The sequence below is a fragment of the Corythoichthys intestinalis genome, chromosome 7 (assembly GCF_030265065.1).
Source record: "Corythoichthys intestinalis isolate RoL2023-P3 chromosome 7, ASM3026506v1, whole genome shotgun sequence".
Taxonomy (NCBI): Eukaryota; Metazoa; Chordata; class Actinopteri; order Syngnathiformes; family Syngnathidae; genus Corythoichthys; species Corythoichthys intestinalis.
In genome coordinates, this window is record NC_080401.1 from 48,185,235 (window position 1) to 48,211,689 (window position 26,455).

General features: G+C 38.6%; 1 protein-coding gene across 1 annotated transcript in view; it reads right to left on the bottom strand.

The window, feature by feature from the left end:
- Positions 1 to 26,455, bottom strand: part of sned1 (sushi, nidogen and EGF-like domains 1) — a 102,657-nt gene that overhangs the window by 35,951 nt on the left and 40,251 nt on the right. The window contains exons 7-10 of the mRNA XM_057840908.1: positions 22,925 to 23,038; positions 18,931 to 18,978; positions 18,745 to 18,855; positions 2,747 to 2,839 (exon numbers count right to left, since the gene is read on the bottom strand). Coding sequence (XP_057696891.1) covers positions 2,747 to 2,839; positions 18,745 to 18,855; positions 18,931 to 18,978; positions 22,925 to 23,038 — 366 coding nt within the window. The remainder of the gene's footprint in view (positions 1 to 2,746; positions 2,840 to 18,744; positions 18,856 to 18,930; positions 18,979 to 22,924; positions 23,039 to 26,455) is intronic.

The following is a 26,455-nucleotide window of genomic DNA, read 5'->3' on the forward strand; positions in this document are numbered from 1 at the left end:
TTATCTTTCCATTCCAACAATAATTTACAGAAAATATGGTATATTTTATTGATGGTTTGAATTGCGATTAATTACTATTATTAATTTTTAAGCTGTATTTAACTCGATTAAAAATTTCAATCGTTTGACAGCCCAAGTAAAAAGACGTCAATATTATGGAGGTGGGGACCACACCACTAATTTCTCTATGGAAATTTTGCTACAACCTGCATCAGAGTTTGCATAACATTAAACTGTGTGAATTTGCTAACCAGCAAAACTTGAGTAGGAAGCTGCTTAGAGAGAAGTGTCCTCCACTTTTGTAAGAATTTTCTGCTGTTAACGTTAATTAAACTGTGAGAAATGTAGTGAACCGAGGTTTACCCCCTTCTACCCAATTTTTGTTTTTGTTTTGTTTCTGTGGTCTTAAAGCAACACTTGGTAACTTTTCAGTTTTGGTCGATTTTAGCGACGCTGGTTGACAAAAGCTGTCGTTTTTTTTTTTTTTTTTGGAAAACTGCGTTTTTCATGAGGACCAGCGCATGAGCGCATAGTGTCTTCCTGTGAGGGGTGTTACAAAAAATAATTGAGAAGCTCTGTTATAACTCAATACAGATTTATTTTGCAATGATTAGTTAGTCTATAAATTAATTAGGTTCATATTCGTGAGAAATGTAGCCCTGACCCCCGTTTACCCAATCTGTTTGGTCTTATTAATGTATTGTCCCCAGCAAAAAGTGTACATGCATGTTATGCTATTATATTGTCCCTACCAATGTTGAGCCCAAACCTACACCCTTGCATTGCACCGTAGTGTTTTACCGACAGTAGCATTTGAAACTGTGCATCTAGCTCTCCTAAGGTCATTGGCTAGCTCCTGCCGTGTAGTTTTTGGCTGAGTCCTCACTTTTCTCGTCATGAGTAATGCCCCACGAAGAGAGATTTTACATGGAGCCCCAGTCCGGGGTATATTATCAGTCATGTTTAGCCTTTTCCATTTTCTAACAATTACTGCAACTGTTGATTTATTCTCCAATTGTCCCATAGCCTTTTCCAGCTTTGTGGAGCTCAACAATTTTTTTCTCTGGTGTCTTTCGAAAGCTCTCTGGTCTTGCCCATGGTAGCAGTTGGATTATGAGTGACTGTGGGGTGCACAGACGACAAGAATGAGCTCAAACGGGTGGTGGGTGGGTGGTTACTCATGGGGTGAAGGTAGACTTTTTTTTTTCTCCAGGTAAATGACAACTCTTTGAGAGTCATAATTATTGCTGATTCTCAGGGGTACAAATACTTATGAACCCCCGTGAATTATCATACAATGTGATTTCTGGATTTTTTTTTTTTTTTTTTTTAGATTATGTCTCTATGAGTGGAAATGCATCTACGTTCGAAAATTAAGACCTCTACCTATTTTCTAAGTGGGTGAACTTGCAAGATCACATGGGGTGCAAATTAGGGTTGTTCCGATCATGTTTTTTTGCTCCTGATCCGATCCCGATCATTTTAGTTTGAGTATCTGCCCATCCCGATATTTCCCGATCCGATTGCTTTTTTTTGCTCCCGATTCAATTCCAATCATTCCCGATAATTTTTCCCGATCATATACATTTTGGCAAAGCATTAAGAAAAAAATGAATAAAAATTGGACGAATATATACATTCAACATACAGTACATAAGTACTGTATTTGTTTATTATGACAATAAATCCTCACGATGGCATTTACATTATTAACATTCTTTCTGTGAGAGGGATCCACGGATAGAAAGACTTGTGACTTTGTATATTGTGACTAAATATTGCCATCTGCTGTAGTGTATTTGTTGAGCTTTCAGTAAATGATACTGAAGGCCATGCCCAATGCATGACGGGAAGTGGAACCATGACAAGTGAAACCACGACTGTGCGTAGTGCTACCCATTCATATATCTTCTCTGCGATGGGATATAATTCAAGGTGTTAAGAAAAAGATCAATAGTTACCTTACTTCCCCACATTGCTTCCCATGATATTTCCAATCGTAGGGAGAGGGATTGTAAGGCTTTAGCCAATTAAAATAAGGCTCTAAAGGCTGCCAAAATTCACTCTACTCATTTTACGCTGCCTTTTAGCTCTCTATGTTGGCAAAACGGCGCCATTACAGATGGAGCATGACAATGCGTGAGTGGGTTGTGCAGTGCATGCATTAATTGCGCTAAATATTTTAACGTGATACATTTAAAAAAATAATAATTTCCGCCGTTATTGGGATAAATTTGATAACGCTACCTTAAGCCTAAACTAAAGACTCTGGATAAGTGTAACATATTACGTCTGTAACGTTAAATACAATTAGAAAACGATTTAATTAAAAAAAATATATATATATTAAAAAAAGGCAGAGCCGATATTTTTTTGCCGATTCCGATACTTTGAAAATGACGTGATCAGACCCGATCGATCGGCATCTCTAGTGCAAATACTTCTCCTCACTGGATATTTGCAAAAAGAAAATTTCCGGGGGTTAAAGATCTTGACTATGAAATACAAAAACAAGAAAAAAAGTGTTTTTTTAAATACCAAAAAATAAATCACGTGTTCCATAAAGTGTTAAAGGTCTTAGGTGTCATCTTTTAAATAGTTATCAACTGTAGCGGACACAAAAAAAGCAAAAAATCAGCAATACTACTGTCAACCACTAGAGAGCAGCACATTCTTTTTTGCTTGCCACTGTCAATTTGGCCAAAGTAGAAGATTGAAAACATTAAGTATTTCCATCCAAACCTACCAAACTGGCAGTAGAGTCCCGTGTAGGAGGCTGGACAATCGCATGTTCCGTTGGCGTCCACGCAGACTCCGCCATTTTGGCACAGGCATTCATCTGAACACAGGCGTATAGCAAAAGTTAGCGAGCGCTTTTGGGTGCTGATCCAAATGTAAACAAAAGGCAGGCTGGATTAGAGAATGAATGGCAACCATGTGGAATGGATCGCTAGCGGCCTTTCATGTTTTTATTGATTAGCTGTCATGTGACTTATTGTTGTGTGAATGCTGAAAGGCATTGCAGCAGTTATTGTTTTGGCACACTTTTGAGATTCTCTTGCTTCCACATTTCTCAATTCCATCATTTTCCATGAGAATAATCCCATTGACGTGAAGACGTGTTCCAAATTGAACTCATCCTTCCACATGTCAAAACCTATTGAACTCAAGATTCAGGACTCCCTGGGAACTATTTTTAACGTTACAAATTCACACATTTTCTATCATTCTAAAAAACAACAGCATGTCTAAATCAATGCAGATTTTTGACATCTTTCCATGTTATGTGACTGATTCTTTTTACAATGTTCATCTTATTAAAGACAAGCTCTTTTCATCCTTTTGCTGTCAATTGAATTGAGTTTATCAAAAGTAGATGTCCAATTCATTTGAACTGTGAGGGTGGCAGGGAATGAACATTCATTCCCTCCCACTTCAAACGGATTGGACGTCTATGGCGGTCAATGGCAACCAGTGAGTTTAATTTTGGGGTATTTCAGGTCTTTTGCTATTGGTTTTCATTCAATTCGTGTTGATTTTGAGGCATTTTTTGGGCAGTGTTGTCACAGTTTATTTGAAAAAGTAATTTAATTACTGATTACTGATTTTGTCTCAATCACTGACCCACCCCCATACTTCACAGTGGGTATGAGGTGCTTTTCAGCATGCACATCTTTCGTGGCACGCCAGACCCACTTAGAGTGTTTGTTGCCAAAAAGCTCAATCTTGGTCTCATCTGACCAAAGTACACGGTCCCAGTTGAAGCCCCAATACCGCTTGGCAAACTCCAGACGTTTGGGTTTATGATTGTAAATGAGGAAAGGTTTTCTCCGTGCATGCCTCCCAAACAGCTTGTTGGCGTGTAGACAGCACCTCATATCCACTGTGAAGTATGGGGGTGGGTCAGTGATGCTGTGGGGCTGTTTCGCTTCCAAAGGCCCTGGGAACCTTGTTAGGGTGCATGGCATCATGAATGCTTTGAAATACCAGGACATTTTAAATCAAAATGTGTTGCCCTCTGCCCGAAAGCTGAAGATAGGTCGTCACTGGGTCTTTCAGCAAGACAATGACCCTAAACATATGGCCAAATCTACACAGAAATGGTTCACTAAACACAAAATCAAGCTCCTCCCATGGCCATCTCTGTCCCCAGACCTCAACCCCATTGAAAACCTGTGGGGTGAGCTGAAGAGGTGAGTACAGAGGAGAGGACCCAGGTCTCTGGATGATTTACAGAGATTCTGCAAAGAGGAATGGCTGAAGATCCCTCTTTCTGTCTTTTCCCATCTTGTGAAACATTATAGGAGAAGATTAGGTGCTGTTTTGTTGGCAAAAGTGGGTTGTACAAAGTATTAACACCAGGGGTGCTAATAATTTTGACACATATTATTTGATGTCAAATAATTATTTCTTTATGTGGAATTTTATTCCCCCACTGAATAAATGAACTTGTATTGAAGGTTGGATTTTTCTCTTTTTTTCCATTAAGGTCCCATATTATTTAGAAAAAAAAAAAATATTAGAAGCTAAAAAACACAATTATTATAAATCCAATAATTTTGGAGGGCACTGTAAACCGTAAAGTTTGAAAGCCAACTGCGGCATTGCAATCGCAAGAGACGCGTCGTTTGCCCAAAAGATGGCGCTGTCGCCTCCACAATCAGTTCGGATTTTCGATGCTGATTTTGGGTGTTTTGAATTATTTTAATCACTAAATGGAGGCCTAGCGAGATTAAACCCGCCAAGCAGTTTTGGAGTCCATAGCCTTGAATTATATCACAGCAGAGTGTACCGTCCAAAGCTTTACAGTAAATTCACATGACAAAGTGATTATGGATCAGTGCTTTACAACTATGTGGTTTGATTAAAATTTTCAAGGGGAAAAAAACTGCCTTTTTTGCTCGGCGCGTCATAGTAATATGCCATATTAGCAAAATAATGATAAATCTGCCAAGCCCTCGCTGTATCCTTTAATTTGAGATATGACATGATGTGGTTTGTTGAAATCAATTTTTTATCGTATCGTGGTTGCGCTGTTGAAAAATAAAGCAAAGGTTGGTTAGCGTTGAATTATGCCACTACAAAGTATACCATCCAAAGCTCGTTGAGTTACATTAAATTCACAAAACAAAGTGATTATGTTCAGTGCTTTACAACCATGAGGTTTGATTAACATTTTCAAGGGGGGAAAAAAAACTGCCTTTTTGCCCGGCGCGTCATAGTAATATGTCATATTAGGAAAATAATGATAAACCTGCAAAGCCCTCGCTGTATCCTTTAATTTGAGATATGACATGATGTGGTTTGTTGAAATCAATTTTTTATCGTATTGTAGTTGCGCTGTTGAAAAATAAACAAAGGTTGGTTAGCGTTGAGTTATATCACCGCAAAGTGTACCGTCCAAAGCTCTTTGAGTGGAAGTAAATTCAAATGACAAAATGATGATGGATAAGTGTTTTAAAACCATGTGGTTTGATTAATAGTTTCAAGAAAAAAAAGCACTTTTTGGTCTATGTGTAATCGGAGTATGTCATATTGACTAAATAATGAGTGCTCTGCAATGCCCTCGCCGTGTCCTTTAATTTGAGATATGACATGATATGGTTTGCTACATAAAAAAGATGGACTTTTTCACTGTTTAGAGTTGAAAGAAAATTGCTTTTTGTGGCAGTATTTGCTGCATTTGCCCTTAATTCGACCTTAAAATTTGACCTTAACCTCCAGCACTTGAACTAGCGAAAACCTCCTATACATGTGGTGATTATTAAGTGTTTCTGCTTTGATTTGCGAAACTCAGCGGCATGTCGTGCCCCGCCGCGGCTCAGCTCTTTAATAGCGCCGCAGCTCCAGCAAACAGCGTGCGACTTGTCACCCCTAAGCTCAACTAAGCGTCTCCTAAATCTTCCCCAGTGCTTTCCTTGGAACGGAGAGTGGAAAACAAAAAAAAAAGCAGGGCGGGACGCCGGGGAGCACTTCAAGGCTTCAAAGGTAGCCAATGAAAGAGCGCGTTGTGCTAATGAAGCGTCCGTTAATGGGCCCCAGGGTCCTCGCCACATTGGCTCTGTAGCACTTGAGGAATGAACTTCAAAGGGTTTTGCGTGATACGCTCGCTTCCTCCGCCTTGACGCCGACGGTAAACAAGAACATCTTTTGGCCTCGAAGTGGTTGCTCGCATAACTACACAATGCAGTTTCTCTAGAAATTGCATGGGAACGCTCAGAAGGTCCTTTGTTTAAATCACTGTCTGCTATTGATGGCGCTAGACGTCCATTTTTGTCAAATCAAAATGGATTAGACGTGTAGCGCTGACAATGGCACAGAAACATGAGCATTCGGCGCCATTCTCACAGTTTATTTGAATTGCAATGTCAATTCCGGGCAATGAGTATTGCCCGGACTAATGAGTATTATTACAAAAAAAAAAGGAATCAATGAAAAAAATAAACATTAGAACTAGAAACTGCAATTTCTGGAGAAATTACGAAGGGGCTTTGTCGTGGTAGATACAGATCTATCATGTCACTTCCTGTTGATTTGGGAACATTTCGGGAACAAGTTTGGTTGCATGGCTGTCAATGGCATCGAATTACCGGATCGGCCCAAATATAAGATGGTGTTCTTTGCATTGAAATAAGACTGAAAAAGAGGCGGTCGTCTTATATTCATGGTCTAGACATTATACCCATTCACGACGCTAGATGGCGCCAGACATCATTGAAGCGATGTTCTGTCATGACATATCTCAGCTACTCTCAAGTTTAACCAGTTTGCGTTACTTTATTGCAATGTTTTTCCTTATTCTGATTTGTTTCAAGACTACAGCTACAGTTAGACTTCACTTTGATGGTTTATGCAGTTATTGCAATTTTGTTGTTTTATCACAATAGATTGGTTTATTTACATTTCAAAAACCAGAAGCCATTCATTTATGAATGTGATTGCACTTTAGTTTATATATTTAAATGTTCAGATATTAAGATTTGAATGAGGCAAAATAACATGCTTTTTCTCTCAAATATAATGTTATAATCATTTGTTTCGGATGTACTGTCATTATTTTCTGTATAAAAATTAATTTGGTGTTCAAAAAGTCTTTTTTCAAACTTCAGTCTTGAAAAAGAGGGGGTCGTCTTATAATCAGGGCCGTCTTATAGTCGGGCCAGTACGGTAGTTGGGCGCCAGTTGAACAGCAATGGGTTGTAACAGTCGGTTTTTGGTTGAAAATCAGAACCACACAGGTTTTTCTGCCATTGAAAATGAACGGGAAATTTGGACGTACATGGCCGTCAATGGCATGGACGTGGATGGCTGTTAATGGCATCGACTGACTTGGGTGCCAGTTTAATGTCAATGGGCTGTCATGGTAAAAAATCACAAAGAACTACGTTTTTCAGCCGTTAAAAATGAATGGGAAATTCGGACGTACATGGCTGTCAATGGCATCCTATTAGAAATGAATAGGCAAGTTTTTTGGCAAATTTTGGGGAAACCGCAGGTTTTTGCCAAATTCTGTACACAACTTTCATATCCCTTACAGTCCTGGATTTTTTTTTGTTGTGATTTGGTCAAAAATTGTAGGACAATTGCGTTAAATTTTTTTTTTTCTTTTCAAAAAACCTGCACTTATGGGCGAACAGAAAATTTCGGGGGGGTCATTTGAAAAATTCCTTGCATCGCGCGCAAATTTTTAGTCTAACATCAGAATGTAAATCAATTTTTTTAGTCATTTTAATTTATAAATGGGGCTTTGCAAGGCAAAGACCCAGATAGTAAATTTCCTTTTTTTTTTTTTTTTTTTTTTGGATTGGCGTTACTTTGCACAGCCCACACTGTTTGACCGACTGTCACCGTTCGAAAATCAAAACGACTGAAATTTTCGTATGACGCAGGGAATTTTTCCAGCGACCACCCAAAAATTTCCGTTTGCCCATAAACGCAGGTTTTCGAAGAAAAAAAAATTAAAAACGCTACTTATCCTCGAATTTTCATCCAAACCACATAATTTACACATAAAAAATTCCAGGACCGTAAGGAGCATAAAAGTTGTGTACAGAATTTGCCAGCAACTGTCTCATTCATTTCTAATGGGATACCATTGACAGCTATGCAAGTCCAAATTTCCCATTCATTTTCAATGGAAGGAAAACATAGGTCCTGGTGATTTTTCTACCATTTACCATGGCAGCCCATTGACATTCAACTGGCGCCCAAGTCGATGCCATTGACGGCCATGTATGTCAAAATTTCCCATTCATTTTCGATGGCAGAAAAACCTGTGTGGTTGTGATTTTTGACCACAAACTTACCATTACAGCTCATTGACATTTAACTGGCACCCATGTAAGTCCATTCCATTGACAGCCGTGCAACAGGACGTGTCCCTGAAATGTCCCCATATCAATAGGAAGTGACCTGATCTGTATCGACCACAGCAAAGCCCCATCGTAACTTCTCCAGAAATTGCAGTTTCTAGTTATTAATTTTGTTTTATCAACATTTAATTTAGTCATATAAATGAAAACATTTTAAATGTAATACACAGAATTTTTCGAGTTAATTTAAAATACTTTTCACTACATTCATGCACCTCCAGTGATCTGATGAGTATACAGAGCCCTGACACTTAAACTGAGACAGTCACAGAAAGCCCTTTTTCTCACCTTCAATAGTCTCTGCTGGACAAAAACACTTTTCTAACCCACTCAAGACGTGCTACTAACTGTTCGTGTAAGTGCCTGGTGCTGATTTGATGGGCCAAACGCTCATTGCTTTATTTTGCTGTCCGTACAAGCATGCAAGCCATGCATGAGTTACAGTTACCCTTTGAGGCCGGTGGCAGTCGCAGTACATTTTTTAGTATCTGTACCAGGGGTCGCGTTAACCGAATATTTTCCGTCGTTAACCGGATTTTTAAAACGGTGACGGAAAAAACTGAAGTCCATCCGTCATTTTGACAGGTTGCAATTCACACCCCAGACCACAGGGTTGCGAGTGAGTTAGCTATAGTCTCTCTTGATGCATGACGTCGTTGGCCTTACTCGGAAAAATGTCAAGGCAACTGAGCGTCCGAACTAAGGCTACGTTCATACTACAGGTCTTAATACACGAATCCGATTTTTTCGTGTTTTTCCAACTCGAGTGAGGCATTAACTTGACGGTCTGAACGTGACAAGTCGCATAGAACGGGACCATTTCAAATCCGATCTGGGTCAGTTTCGTATGTGGTCTAAATCCGATCTGGGCCACAATTTTTCCAGACTGTCGCGGCGGTCTGTACTGTCCAGTCCCGCAAATCGGATTTAATGCAACAATTACGTCATCAAAAAGCGAGAGATGGTACGGTAGCTACGGTAGTGATGCAGCAGTGCGTTATTAGCGCCTAGCTTGCCTTGAACACGGCTTTTTAGGAAGGGTCGGACTTGACAACAGCCATAAAAACATCAAAATAGGTTTGAGGATAAGCCTGAGAATGATCGGTGTTCTCTCTGCTCCATATAAGCAATATTTCAACATTGCTTACGCGGCCGAGAGTCGGGGCAAACTGCCCTCATGTGTGTGTGACATGCACGATCAGTGCGTGCATGCTATCGATCCATATACTTTGAATATAAGCCTAAACGGGGATTATATATGCCTGTTATTTGTGTCCTCTTTTTAACAGCAACAAGCCTATGGCTACGTTCATACTACAGGTCTTGATGCACGAATCCGATTTTTCGTCATATCTGCGCACTAATTCGCAGTCCGACATGCGCTGAGCAAGACGACCCGCATACGCAGAAGCATCAAAACAAATGACCATACAATCACACATGCTGTCATCCGTCATTCCAGGGATATCATATTTTGCTTATTAAAAAGAGGACACAAATAACAGGCATAAATAATCCCTGTACAGGTTTATATTCAAAGTATATGGATCGATAGCATGCACGCAGTGTTCGTGCATGTCACACACACATACGAGCAGTTTGCCCCGACTCTCGGCCGTGTAAGCAATGTTGAAATATTGCTTATATGGAGCAGAGAGAAAACCGATCATTCTCAGGCTTATCCTCAAACCTTTAAAAAAATTTTTTTTTTATGACTTGTCAAGTCCGACCCTTCCTAAAAAGCCGTGTTCAAGGCAAGCTAGGCGCTAATAACGCACAGCTGCTTGATGTGTGATGGCGCGGTGTGGATTCTCTGTTAAGCTTGTTCGGACAGAATATTAATTAAAGATGAATGAAAACTAAATACTATTGAATATATCATTATTAACATTTTAAAAATTTAAGTTACGGGTAAAAATAGATTATGACCGGATTTTTATGACCCTGTCAGTCAAAATGACAGACAACGAAAAAGTCTAGCACAACATCTGATCTGTACTTTACTTGTGTACAAATAAGAAGTGCTACTTTTTACTTTACTACATTTTTCAGCAGGTGTCTGTACTCCGCTACTTTTCGAATTGTACACGCCACTTTTGTTTGTTTGTTTTTTTACTGATAGTTTCAGGTATCTGTATTTTTTACTACACTACTTTTCAAATTGTACACGTCACTTTATTTTTTTATTTATTTTTTTTTGTGATAGTTTAATTTTCATTCCTCCGGCCAATTGATAATTCCCGTGCAACCAGGGGCGGACTGGTAATCTGTGGGTTCTGGAGGATCACAGAACGGCCGGTGCCCTGGACGGCCGGCGGCCGCCATTAATTATACATCACTGTTTTTATCCCCTCTATCCTCTGATTATCTACAGTTCACATCCAATCCGACAGGTGGCAGCAATGCGCCTGGCTGTTGACTGCCAATCTGATAGACTAGGAACGAAGAAAGCACAGAGTAGCCTTCATTGGTTCCTTCCTTGTGGAAGCAAAATAGCGACGAGCGTTAATGCACAATATGGATGGTGGTGGCAAAAAACAGAAAAGAGCAGGATGGCGCGGAGAAGGTTAGGGAGAAAAAAATTAAACTGGAGAGTGAAGCATTAAAATGTCATAAGTCGACAAATATTTTCGCAATCAGCAGTCTGGCTGCAACTGGCACGTCGGATAACAACAGCCCAGCTCCCGGCAATGGTGAGAGGGAGCGGCAGCCGCTCTGACGTGCAGCCGGTGCAGGGAGAGAGAAAAGAAGAGGGAAGTAAGCTGGTGGAAGTTCCCCAGACAAGCGCAGGGCAAGTAAATTGGGATGAAGAGGGCTACTTGCTCGGTATACTGGCAATTGTTATCCACCAGGTAGCTACATTTTAAATGAAATAAATGACAATTAAAGGGTTAGTGCCAGCTAATCGATGTACCCATTTGCAATCGTGTCAAGTTACAGTATGCTAGTCCTACTATCCCACTCTTAAGAAAAAATATTTTAGCCGTAAAACAATGTATGCACACGCAGCATAGCAATATTAATTCAGAAGAAATATAACAAAATATTAATAAAATGAATAGTTTTACTTTAAAGTTTAGGTAGTTAAACTGATATACAATATATTTTTAATCATTTATATATCGTTTTGTTGTCTGGTTAATACTTTCCAATGAAGTTTATGTATACAGGATTTGTCTTGAAATGTTTATTGTATTTTCATTGAAATTGATTATTTGTATGGCAGGGGTCTCCAAACCGGTCCTCAGTGGCCGCTGTGGGGCCTGGTTTTTGTTTCAACCGATCGAGTACCGACAGTTTAACCAATGACGTTTCTGCTAAAACAAGCAGCACCTGACTGCAATCAACTGATTACACTTGTAAGACACCAGATCGGTGCAGAGGTGTTGTCTTGTTTTGTTAGAATGAAATAGAATGAAATCCTGGGCCCGCCGCAGCCCTATGTGGAATAGTTTGGAGACCACTGAATTATGGCATAAACAATGAAGTCATTTTATAGACAGAGATATATAGAGATATATTATAATCAATTGGATACCTAAAACTTGCTTTGAAAAATAAATTCTTTAATTTGTTTATTCAGGTTGATCATAGAGCTACTACAGAAAATGAATCCAACTCCAGTTCAGACTTGCAGTACTTTGAGCGCCCCAAGTCAGACAGTCACAGTCTAGACACATTTTCTTAATTTTTCTCTGAAAGTGCACGAAATTGATGCATTTTACAATAAAATGTAAAAAAAAAAAATAATAATTCTCCCCGGGGGGACATGCTCCCGGACCCCCATAGGGGTTCTGTGTTTCATTTCGTAAAGCGATTCTTGTGGGCTGGGCTGAGTCAAAGTCCAGGGCTGCTTTTTAGTCCCAGTCCGCCCCTGCGTGCAACTATACCGTAACTGAGAACTAGAGGGAGCAACACGAGTACAAGCAAGATTAGGCAGGTGAACAAGTTACTGACCAATAAAAACCACTAAACTCTTGTACAGTAGGTGGTGGTATGCACCTGATAGTTGCTTGCAATCTGCCATTAAGCTAAGTTTTTGAGCTTGTTAAACTTAATTTTTTTCTTAGATACTTGTACTTATACTTAATTCTTTTCCAACTGTAGCTGCACTTTATGTAAAAAACACTGAGTACTTCATCCACAATCCATCCATCCACATCCAAAAATGAACAAAGTCCCTTTATAGTCCCTTTAGAAATAATGACTAACAGCAATATAAGCCTTACGCACCACATTTCACAAAACTGATTGTATTCATATATAAAAATGGCACGGGACTACAAGCTGCATGCAGGGATATTTACACTAAAAGACATGCTCGTAAAAATCCATATATAAGCCATGTTGGACTATAAAGTGCGATTAAAAAAAAAGTAGCGATTTATGGTCCGAAAATTATAGTATTGTAATTTTCGGACTACAAGTCACTGCTTTTTTCCTTCATTTTGAATCCTGAGGCTTATAGTCCAATGTAAATAACAATCAAAATTCATGTTCTGTGCTAAATATTTATTCAGTTACTGATCCAGTTGTTTCATTTATTGCTTGTTATGATATCTGGTAACACTTTATTTGAAAGCATCATCATAAAACTGTCATAATTATGATATGACACTATAATGGGCATTACTGAATGCTTATGACAGATGTCATTAAGTGTCATCCGGCAAATTATGTTACTAACTTCATTTATGTCCAGCTCGGATCTTTTACATCCATTCAAAAGTGAGATAATTTGCCTGATGACACTAAATGACATCTGTTATAAGCATTCATTTAAGCTCATGACAGTGTCATGTCATAATTATGATTGTCTAATGACAGTCTTATGGTGTCACTGTCAAATAAAGTGTTACCACATAATGTAACATTTAATGAAACAATTGGAACAGTAACTGAAGAATATGAATTTTGATTGTTATTTAAATCTATAGTGCTGCAATGCATGCTAGGAGGCATGTTGGACAACAACAGTGTTAACAGCAGGTGGCAGAAGAGGTTGACTGTCTCCCCCAAGGGAGCAGTGATGGCAAAATGAAGCAATTCATTTGTTCTAATTACAGTCATATGATGCCACTGTCAAATAAAGTGTTACCGGTGTTCTGCCAAAATATGCTACATCGGCGAAACGTCCTACATTAGTCGAATTTGACACCTAAAGTACTACCGTGCGCTCTAAACTTGTTTTCTTTAGATGCATACAGGAATAAGGTACTAAAAAAATGCCTGCAGAAAATACTTAAATGTAGTTATATCAAATAAGGACGGTTTAAACACGCTACGTGACTAATGTGGTCAACTGCTTCAAAGCTAACACAAAAAAACACAATGGTTAAAAGTATGAGAGGGTAATACATGCAAAAAGTATCTTTGAGGCTGTGAAAAGGTTCTAAATAACTAAATAAAAACAAAAATAGTAAGTAATCGCCGCCTCTAACCGATGTGCGCATGCGTGTGAATGCATGCGCAAGCGCCCTGAGCATTGTGTAGGACGTTTCGCCACGTAGTAAGGAATGGCCGAACACCGGTTAATATCTTTTGTTGTAAACATCCCATAATACAGTGAGGACAGCTGCGGCTTGATGTTCTGGTGTTCTATGAAGAAATGCCGTTTTCGTGTCACATTTGGTGGGTGGCAGCTTATAGTCAGGTGTGGCTTATAGTGCGAAAATTACGGTATGTACTCTATATAATTATTACTCGAGACCTGGCATTCACATATGTGGACCTCACATTTTGGGTCTTGTTGATTAGTATTGTGGCCTACATTTAAATTATTTAAACAAATAATGTACCCTTTAGAGATTAACATTCTTTTTCTAAAGCAAAATTGCATTTGAGGAGCAAGAAAGGAAGAAAAACTTTTATGAAAAGTTATATTTTTTGGAATAAAGTTTTATCTTTTGCAACAATGACAATTTCTGTTGAGGAAAAAAAATCAGAAAGTTACGGAACAAAAAAGGGCACATTTATCTTTTTTTTATTTTTATTTTTTTTTGTAAAATAAAACACATACTAATATGACCATTCTGTACCTTTATGGACGTAAACATTTTTACAATATAGTTTTATATTTTTTCAATACAAATTAAACACTTTTATAAGACTAAAAATGCATTATTTTTTCCTGAAATCTGCTTTATCATGAGAATAAAGTCGTGCTTTTTTCCGAAAATGAAGTTGTATTTGTCAAGATACTGTACAGGCATATTTTTAATTAAAATAAAATACAATAATCAATAAAGTTGTGTTTTTTTTAAAAATTAAAAAAACAAGTTCATTATTTTTTTTTTCTTTAATTATGACACTATAGAGAAGCTTTTTGAAATAAAACTGCATTCTTTGCAAAAAAAAAAATAAAAAAAAATAAAATAATTTTAGAGGTGGGAACAATAATAAAACAGAAAAGTGATATATTTTTCTTAGGGCTGTCAAAATTATCGCGTTAACGGGCGGTAATTAATTTTTTAAACTTAATCGCGTTAAAATATTTGACGCAATTAACACACATACCCCACTCAAACAGATTACAATTACGGCACAAGGTCATGTGCACTTGTTACTTGTGTTTTGGGGAGTTTTATCACCCTCTGCTGGCGCTTGGGTGCGACTGATTTTAAGACAATGAGAATTGTGTAATTATTGACATCAACAATGGTGACCTACTAGTTTATTTTTTGATTGAAAATTTGACAAATTTTATTAAAACGAAACATTAAGAGGGGTTCTAGTATAAAATTTCTATAACTTGTACTAACATTTATCTTTTAAGAACTACAAGTCTTTCTATCAATGAATCTCTTTAACAGAATGTTAATGTGAATACCATCTTGTTGATTTATATTTATATATATTTAAACAAATACAGTACTTACGTACAGTATGTTGAATGTATATATCCGTCTTGTCTTTCCATTCCAACAATAATTTACTGAAAAATATGGCATATTTTATAGATGGTTTGAATTGCGATTAATTACGATTAATTAATTTTTAAGCTGTGATTAACTCGATTAAAAATTTTAATCGTTTGACAGCCCTAATCATTTTTTCTCCAATCCATTCTTCATGGCATTGTGTTAAGGGACGAAATCTATATTTTTATTCATTCATCCTTCATTCTAACCTGGAGGAACTTCAGTTCCTGTAAATATCTGCTTTATGGAGCGTTTTTTATGAGTTTACAAACAAAAGAGGAAGCGCTTTGTCTAGACGCTGAAATGTTTGTTTACGAGAGGATGCCGCACTCTGTGGTATTCAGCTCATTGCTTCTTCCCACCGCAAAAATATGCGGCTACTTGCTCCTCTGGAACTTCGCCAGGACGCCACACTGAGAGCCCAAACATAACAAAAAAAAGGAAAATGGACCTTTAATGAAGTTGGTAGAATATTATGTAAGCTAAGGAATATTTTTTTCTCTAGAAGAAACTGTATTCTTTTGAGAAAAACTATGTAGCATGAAAAGAAAAATACAAATATTTTTATGATGAAGTATTATTTTTAGACTCAAGCTTGATATGCGCCATGTTTTATTTTAATTTTTATTATTATTTTTCAAAACTTAAGAATGGTTAAATTGAAGATTTTTTTTCCATGAATGAAATGGTGCTTTGTTTTGTTTTTATTAACCCCTTGATACCTGAATTTACATTTACCAAATATAGTCATGAGAAAAAATTAGGACACCCCATTAAATATTCAGTTCTTTATTAAGAAATGTTCACATATCAAGGTCTAATCTTGTTTTTCTTTATCTCTGGAAAAGAAAGTGATTTAATTGCAGGTAAACAACAAAAATTAACATTGTTTTACTCATTAAAGCAAATATATCAACAAAATGCATATTCTAACTGAGGAAAAAGTTAGGACACCCTACCACCTATTAGTTATTGTTACCCCCTTTGGCTGAAATAACTTTAGTGAGACGCTTTTTGTAGCCATCTACCAGTCTTTGACATCGTTCAGAAGAAAGTTTGCCCCACTCCTCAACGCAGAATACTTTCAGCTGTGAGATGTTTGAGTGGTTTCTTGCATGTACAGCCCGTTTCAAGTCACCCCACAGCATCTCAATGGGATTAAGATCTGGGCTTTGACTCTGCCATTCCAGGACTCTCCATTTCTTCCTTTACAGCCAGTCCTTGGTGGATTTACTGGTATGTTTTGGGTCATTGTCATGTTGGAGGGTCCAGGTTCGCTTCAGCTTTAATTTTTTCACAGATTATCTCAAATGTTCCTAAAGCACCCACTGATACATTATAGAATTCATGGTGAATTATATGATGGCGAGCTGGCCAGGTCCTGCTGCAGCAAAGCATCCCCAAACCATGACACTTCCACCTCCATGCTTCACAGTTGGTATGAGGTTCTTTTCCTGAAATGCTGTATTGGGTTTACGCCAAACATGTCCTTTGTTCTGTTGTCCAAATAATTCGATTTTAGATTCTGTAGAAGCATGCACTTTCACATCAACAGAATCAATAGCCTGCTGTAGGTCCCGTGATGACATTTTAGGATTTTTGGAGACCTCTTTTAGTATCTTGCAGTCTGCTCTTTTGGTGAGCTTGCTTGGATGGCCAGACCTGTGCATGTTGACAGTTGTTTTGAATCTCCTCCACTTGTAGACTATTTTCCGGACAGTGGAGTGGCTGATTTTATATTCTTTTGATATCTTTTGAAATCCCTTACCAGACTCATACGTGTCTACAATCTTTTTCTGAAGAATCTCACCATGGTGTTTTCTCTCACTTCAGCAGTCAGGAGCACACCAAACTAAATGTGAGGTTTAAATAAGGAAAACCTCCTTCAAAACACTGGGTAATGATGTTCTAATCATGTGCACCTGATATGATACCCCTGTGTCTGATTTTAGCCATTTTAAGTGGGATTGAATGTGGGGGTGTCCTAATTTATTCCTCAACAGAAATTGCTTTTATTTAACATTTTACAGAAAGTTACTATTTTTTTTTCAGTTTTAATTGTTTCGTTCTATTACTTGAATCTCTCAAGATTGTTAAAATTGATATTAAGGGGCAGTTTACATGGCGACTCTGTGACACGAGGACGCAATGACTGAGTAGCGGACTCGCCTCGCATGCATATGGTGTCAGCGAAGACGAAAAAAATCCAAATCCGATTGCGGGGAATTGAGGGGGGCTTCCTCGGCATGCATACCAAAGGCTCTCGCGGCGCGAGTCCGCGCCGTTAACGTCAGCACTCGTACACGTCACATTGGGCGTGCCCAGCGGTGCTACTAAACATTAAAAACAGCAAATATGGCAGAATGTCGGCTTTAATTTACTGTTTTAATAATATTTTTAAATTAAATATGTTGAATGTTTCAATTTTTGTGCCTTTTTGAACAAAAGAAAAATGACATAATTGCTTCGAGTGGGCAGGCATATTTTTTTCTGGGCTGAGGGAGCTTGGTGGGGTCAAAGTGCATCATCCTCTGTCGCCCTGTAAGTCTGCACTGCCCCCTAGGGCCTGGCATGAATACTACATCGTTTTCATGCGGAATTGCGACATTGTTCAAATGGAGACGCAAATGCAAATGCAAATTTGAAATTTTTCGTATTCTCGGAGAGTCACCATGTAAACGGCCCCTAAATATCCATATGACCAAATATGTTAGGAAACACACATTTTTCCAGAGGGTGTCCTCATTTTTTCACATGACTCTTTACATTAAAACTTAAAGGAATAAATAAGTACATAGAAATTGTTTTAATGTAAAAATACTATACTAAATATCGAAAGTTAAATTGGAAAAAATACAGCTAATAATGAGTAAATTGTAAAATGAAAAAAATAAGATAAAAAAAGTAAAGTAAACATAGAAAATTAGTTAGCCAAATTAGCCAAAGAATTAAAATATAAAAAAGTTAATTAAAATCACAGATCTTTTTGGGGAAAATTTCTACATTACATTTACTACATTTTCAAGATACATATTTTTTTTTATTGCTACAATTTTCATGTACTTTATTATTCCACCAATGCTTTTTGATGGACTTTATAAATAAATACACATATCAAGGAGTTAAATTACCCAAAACAGTCACTTGCCCTATAAAAAGTTAGAATAAAAATAACAACTAATAATTGTCAAGTGACAAGATTTGATTGTTGTAGTGTCTATTCTGGAAAATTCCAGCAGTTTTTATTTCTCAAGTTGGCGTCCTATAAGAAGTAGCTGCATATTTTGGAAGCATCAACTCGTTAAAAAACGTCTCGACAAATTGTTTCCTCTTTTGTTGGTAAACTCATAAAACCGTCTCCATAAAAGAAATATTTACAAGGTAGATCAAGCGGCCCGCCTAACCCGCGGCTTCGATGATTACAATAATTCGCCGGACGCAGACGCGCTTACCTTGGCACGTGTCGCCGTAGTAACCCGGGGCGCACGAGCACCGGCGCGTTCCGGAGTCGTCATCCGATTGGCAGATCCGGTTTTTGTTGCAGTCGTCGTGCTGGCACGAGTCTGTCGACAAAAAAAAAAAAAAAAAACTGTTAACGTTACGTAAAGAGTTAGCAAACGTGGCAGCTAACCGCTCACCGCTTTGGTTTTTGGACTCAGTGAAATTCAGTTGAAGCTCCATTAGCTCTGTTGAAGATAAAACAGACAATTTCAATTATCAAATGTGCTATAATGCTTAAAGGTATTAACAAAATGTTAATTCTCCACCCATTCCATATTTACAGGTAGTCCCCGGGTTACGATGTACCCAATTGACGTGATCTCAACTTTATGGCGTTAGTGTCTCGTCCGCCATGTTTGTCTCCAGTCGCTTTTTTGTTTTGTTTTGATTTTTTTGTCACGTGACAGTAGCCCCTTTCACCCTTTCAGACTTATATCCCGCTAAATTCCCGTGTAATTTGACACGGGATTTACCCGTGTCATGACTTTAAGACATGAGATGAGATGTACAGTACCTGGAATTAGCCAGGGTGGACACTTTTACACTGGCTACTTGGCGCGCTCTGTGCGGGGAGGGCGGGGGGACGTGATTTTTTTAATCAGGACCTTACGTCATTTTTTGTTGGCATTGGCAACAAAATAAACCACATATTTCCAAAAATGAATGATGGACCGTCTGTTCCTCGGATCTAAAATCCAGTTGCAATTTAATTTCGTTATGATTCCAGTTTAATTTTTCTATTTCCAGTTTAATATGTTTGTAATTGCAATGTTTGTTTACCGCTTTTAATCTTGCTGCGAAGAAAGAGGAAATGACAATCGGCCCGCCATGATAGATACGTCATCAACCTTCGCGCCGCGACCCGGTAATTAACCGTCTGCTTTCATACATGCCGTGCCACGGTCAAATCCCAGACATTATACTGGGACACGACCCGGTTAATGTCCGTGTCGGTAAACCCGGGAAATTGCTTTCAGATATAAGGGCTACCCGCTTAAACTCTGGGACTATTTGAAAGGGGCTAGTGAATCGTCCAGCCACCTCTCACCATTGATGGTAAGTACAGCATCTTTTATTTTTTTTTACTTTATGTCATCAATATTACATATAATAATGTTTTAGATAGCTATTTTGAAATTTGGAGGGTATTTAGGGGTACCTAAGTTAATTCTGATTTACATGGAAATTTGGGTTATGTCGACAGCATAGGAATGGAACTTGTTCCTAACCCAGGGACTACCGGTTTTCTACATTCTTCCTATTTTTTGGAAATTCATGTGCTTCCAAGTCTCAATCAAATCAGACCAGTGGGAACTGTTTTACCACATTCCTCAAAGTCCCACAATTTCACACTTTCGCATTCAAGTGAATGACTTATTGAACAAAAGTTTTTTTGCAAGTATTTTTTTCTGTTTAAACGTTTAAACATATGTTTGTTTCGTATAATTTTCATATTTCATACTTCTATTTGAAAAATAACTATTTTACATACAGTATATACAGTCCCTGACATTCAATTGGTTTCAGAAATGGCTCATATGAAAGCTAAGACCCTCCCAAATGATGTTAAATGTACAAAAATATATTTGTTTCACTGAAAAAAGATTCATCATTTAATGAAGACATAAAGGTCAAATTTTGGCAAGATAAAAGTTTTGTCGCCGAGAGAAAGTCGTGTGAAAATTGAACAAAAAAATGTACTTCAAATACAAAAATATGTTACATAACATAAGCGAATGAAGTAGTGGTGCTGTGAGATCCAAATTTAATATTCTGTATTGACTTCCAAGGGGTTCGGCAAGGATTCATGCAATTTATTGATGAAGTCATCAGGAACATCAAAAAAAGCAGTCCTGCATGCCTCCCAGAGTTCATCAACATTCTTGGGTTTCGTCTTCCATGCTTCCTCTGTCATCCTACCCCAGACATGCTCAATGATGTTCATGTCGGGTGACTGGGCTGGCCAGTCCTGGAGGCTCTTGATCTTCTTTGCCTTGAGGAACTTTGAGGTAGAGATTGAAGTATGCGATGGAGCACCATCCTGCTGTAGAATTTGTCCCTTTTTATGGTTAGGAATGTAAGAGGCAGCTAAGATTTGTTGATATTTCAGACTATTTATATGTTGCCTTCCACCCTGCAGATTCACTGTTTTGTGGCAAAAGGTGGATTTTTCAGATGAATCTTCCATTGAATTACACCACAGTCGCCGCAAATATTGCAGGCGACCTAATGGACCCCCAATGGATCCAAGATTCACTCAGAAAACAGTGAAGTTTGGTGGTGGCAAAATCATGGTCTGGGGTTACATCCAGTATGGGGGTGTGCGAGGGATCTGCAGGGTGGAAGGCAACATAAATAGTCTGAAATATCAACAGATCTTAGCTGCCTCTTACATTCCCAACCATAAAAAGGGACAAATTCTGCAGCAGGATGGTGCTGCATCGCATACTTCAATCTCTACCTCAAAGTTCCTCAAGGCAAAGAAGATCAAGATCCTCCAGGACTGGCCAGCCCAGTCACTAGACATGAACAGGATGAAAGAGGAAGCATGGAAGACGAAACCCAAGAATGTTGATGAACTCTGGGAGGCATGCAAGACTGCTTTCTCTGATATTCCTGATGACTTCATCAATAAATTGTATCAATCCTTGCCGAACCACATGTATGCAGTCCTTCAAGCCTATGGAAGTCATACAAAATATTACATTTGGCTCTCACAGCACCACTACTTTATTCGCTTATGTTATGTACCATATTTTTGTATTTGAAGTACACATTTGTTCAATTTTCACACAACTTTCTGTTGGCGACAAAACTTTTGTCTTGCCAAAATTTGACCTTTATGTTTTCATTAAATGATATATCTTTTTTCAGTGAAACAAATATATTTTTGTACATTCAACATCACTTGGGAGGGTCTTAGCTTTCATATGAGCCATTTCTGAAACCAATTAAATAATTAAAAGTCAGGTTATTAGTAGGGTTGTTCCGATCATGTTTTTTTGCTCCCGATCCGATCCCGATCGTTTTAGTTTGAGTATCTGCCGATTCCGATATTTGCCGATCCGATTGCTTTTTTTTTTGCTCCCGATTCAATTCCAATCATTCCCGATAATTTTTCCCAATCATATACATTTTGGCAATGCATTATGAAAAAAAAGAATAAAACTCGGACGAATAAATACATTCAACATACAGTACATAAGTACTGTATTTGTTTATTACGACAATAAATCCCCAAGATGGCATTTACATTATTAACATTCTTTCTGTGAGAGGGATCCACGGATAGAAAGACTTGTAATTCTTAAAGGATAAATGTGACTTTGTATATTGTGACTAAATATTGCCATCTAGTGTATTTGTTGAGCTCTCAGTAAATGATACTGTAGCCATTTAACTTCTGCCCAAATTCATGATGGGAAGTGGAACCATGACTGCGTCGTGGTACCAATTGATATATCTTCTCTGCGTTGGGAAATAACATAGGGTGTTAAGAAAAAGATCAACTACTACCTTTTTTTCCCCACATTGCTTCCCACGATTATTCTAATCGTTGAGAGAGGGGATTGTAAGTCTTCAGCCATTTAAAAAAAAAGGCTCCAAAGGCTGCCAAAATTCACTCTACTCATTTTACGCTGCCTTTTAGCTCTATATATTGTATGGGTAAATCGCCGCCATTATAGATTGAACGCGACAATGCGTGAGTAGGTTGTGCAGCGCATGCGTTAAATATTGTAACGTGATAAATATAAGAAATATTATTTCTCGCCGTTAACGCGATAAATTTGATAACCCTACCTTAAGCTTGAACTAAAAACTCCGAAAGAGTGTAACACATTATGTCTGTAACGTTAAATACAATTAGAAAACGATTTAATTAAAAAATATATATATATTAATAAAAGGCATGTCCGATATTTTTTGATACTTTGAAAATGACGTGATCGGGCCCGATCGATCAGGATCGATCGGGACATCTCTAGTTATCAGCAATTGTTTCTACAAAATGGATAAGCGACAAGACTTTTGTCAGGGACTGTACATCCTTTGTAACATTTTATCCTTATGTGAACACAAAATGACCAAAATATTTTTTTGTGTTTCTTAAAAATTTGACCTGAGTTTCACCTGACTCGCAGACAACTCCGGTGAACGGCGCCGGACAAACACAGGTGAAGTTACCGCCGTGGCTGACACACTGGCCACCATTCAAACACGGCGTAGAGTCACACACGTCCACATCTGCGACATGAAAACGACAAAACAGTGAACGCCCATGTTTCAACGGTATTTGTATTCATCCCCTACCGTCACGGGACGGGCATCACGGTTCGGTGCAAGCAGTCAGTTAAAAATTAGAGTTAAAAAAAAAAAACGTGTTGCAGTTAATCCTCTTCCAAACCAGGGGGCGGTAGGGGTAATGTCCCTAAACCAGAGCCATGTCGAAAGAGTTGCGACACTCCCATAGGAATCCAATATACGATTTTACTTCCAGGTGATGGAGCCTCGAACAGTTCCAAACACTTCAACTGGGGCGGACTCCAATAAGATAATCAAACGAGTACTTACAGTGCCTTGCAAAAGTATTCGGCCCCCTTGAACCTTGCAACCTTTCGCCACATTTCAGGCTTCAAACATAAAGATATAAAATTTAAATTTTTTGGTCAAGAATCAACAACAAGTGGGACACAATCGTGAAGTGGAACAAAATTTATTGGATAATTTAAACTTTTTTAACAAATAAAAAACTGAAAAGTGGGGCGTGCAATATTATTCGGCCCCCTTGCGTTAATACTTTGTAGCGCCACCTTTTGCTCCAATTGCAGCTGCAAGTCGCTTGGGGTATGTTTCTAACAGTTTTGCACATCGAGAGACTGACATTCTTGCCCATTCTTCCTGCAAAACAGCTCGAGCTCAGTGAGGTTGGATGGAGAGTGTTTGTGAACAGCAGTCTTCAGCTCTTTCCACAGATTCTCGATTGGATTCAGGTCTGGACTTTGACTTGGCCATTCTAACACCTGGATACGTTTATTTTTTAACCATTCCATTGTAGATTTGGCTTTATGTTTTGGATCATTGTCCTGTTGGAAGATAAATCTCCGTCCCAGTCTCAGGTCTTGTGCAGATACCAACAGGTTTTCTTCCAGAATGTTCCTGTATTTGGCTGCATCCATCTTCCCGTCAATTTTAACCATCTTCCCTGTCCCTGCTGAAGAAAAGCAGGCCCAAACCATGATGCTGCCACCACCATGTTTGACAGTGGGGATGGTGTGTTCAGGGTGATGAGCTGTGTTGCTTTTACGCCAAACATATCGTTTTGCATTGTGGCCAAAAAGTTCAATTTTGGTTTCATCTGACCAGAGCACCTTCTTCCACATGTTTGGTGTGTCTCCCAGGTGGCTTGTGGCAAACTTTAAACGAGACTTTTTATGGATATCTTTGAGAAATGGCTTTCTTCTTGCCACTCTTCCATAAAGGCCAGATTTGTGCAGTGTACGACTGATTGTTGTCCTATGGACAGACTCTCCCACCTCAGCTGTAGATCTCTGCAGTTCATCCAGAGTGATCATGGGCCTCTTGGCTGCATCTCTGATCAGTTTTCTCCTTGTTTGAGAAGAAAGTTTGGAAGGACGGCCGGGTCTTGGTAGATTTGCAGTGGTCTGATGCTCCTTCCATTTCAATATGATGGCTAGCACAGTGCTCCTTGAGATGTTTAAAGCTTGGGAAATCTTTTTGTATCCAAATCCGGCTTTAAACATCTCCACAACAGTATCTCGGACCTGCCTGGTGTGTTCCTTGGTTTTCATAATGCTCTCTGCACTTTAAACAGAACCCTGAGACTATCACAGAGCAGGTGCATTTATACGGAGACTTGATTACACACAGGTGGATTCTATTGATCATCATCGGTCATTTAGGACAACACTGGATCATTCAGAGATCCTCACTGAACTTCTGGAGTGAGTTTGCTGCACTGAAAGTAAAGGGGCCGAATAATATTGCACGCCCCACTTTGTTTTTTATTTGTTAAAAAAGTTTAAATTATCCAATAAATGTTGTTCCACTTCACGATTGTGTCCCACTTGTTGTTGATTCTTGACAAAAAAATTAAATTTCATATTTTTATGTTTGAAGCCTGAAATGTGGCGAAACGTTGCAAGATTCAAGGGGGCCGAATACTTTTGCAAGGCACTGTAGATACATGATTTTATCCTTTTTTACCATAAATCGCACAATTACTGCTGTCAGTTCCATCGAAAACCATTACAGTGCTGCTTGTGCCTGGAACTATTCAGACCTACGCGAACCACGTGATCACCCACTGAAGAATATTGTAGTCATGTACGAAGAGCATTTTGAATAGAAGATGTTAGAAAGGTTCTCACTATGCATTCGTTCCCATAGTAACTGCTCATAGTTACTTCCTGTTTTGGGCTCGAGTCCAAGTATTGTGGGACTGAGAAAGGTGTGTGGAGCGCGAGTGCACATTCGAGCCGAGTGCAGCCACCTGTTGAGATGTGTGAGGGAATGTTTATCTGTGTGCGTCCATGAATGAAAGTGAGTATTTTTCCTTCATTCTGGAAGGTTTCAGCGATAGGTTGGAGCCCCTGTTTCGTAGCTTTGCCGTTTCAACGGCGGGTAGTCATCGCTCCCACTCGTCCTCGCTAAGTCACGAGCATTGTTTACATTATAATCGTGTTGCACGATTATGCCGTGAGGTGACGTGTTCGTTTAGCATCTTTAGGATGTGTTGTAAGTCCGATTGAGTGTAAAGTGCTTAACTGCCGCCACGTTCTGTGGCCAAATTGACCGCGTGTTGGTACGGCGTACTTCCAGGTTCCTTTGTGTTTATCGGATTGTGCAATTCATTTGTGTGATGTTGATTATTGTGCAGTCAATTTGCATTGTTTCACACATTTGGCACTGATATGCTGTTAACCCTAAACTTTAAGTTCAGAATTTTTTGACATTAGGCTTAGTGTTTGAGTTAGCGGGAGTTTAATTAGTCAGTGGAGTTGATTTCAACAAATTCCATGCAGTTTGTCAGTTATTTGTAGTTTCAGGGCTCCGGAGTGGCTAACCCCCGCTAACTCGAAGATTAAGCCTTATGTGAAAAATTCTGATCTTCCCCTTTGAATTGAATTATCGGAAAGTCAATTACATGCGATTACATTGTTCTGTCGTCATTCTTATGTTGAGGCAGCAATATGTTGAGGCAGCAAATGGGAAAAAATTGGTAACTTAGTTACTTTGGAAAAAAGTAATCAATAAAGTTACTAGATTGATGACTGATTACGCCTTAAAAAGTAAATTACTATTTCAAGTAATCTGTGACAGAACGGTCTATGAATGCCCCCAAAACCGGGAAGACTGGCTGTGAATGCACAGTCTGACGGTGCTAGACGTCCAATCTATCTTTCACACTCTCAGTCAAAATGGATTGGACGTCTAGCGCCGTCAACGGCAGCCAACGAGCTCACACAAACACAATACCAGTGAAAGATTTTGGAATCAACCTGTTGGCTCCTTTTAGTTTTTTCACAAATTGAAACTTTTTTAAAATAACATCGATTCTAGGGAGGAAAATATCGATAACATTTTGGGATAGAAAGTATCGCGATACATGTCCGTTTCTATATATAGTGGTACCTCTACATA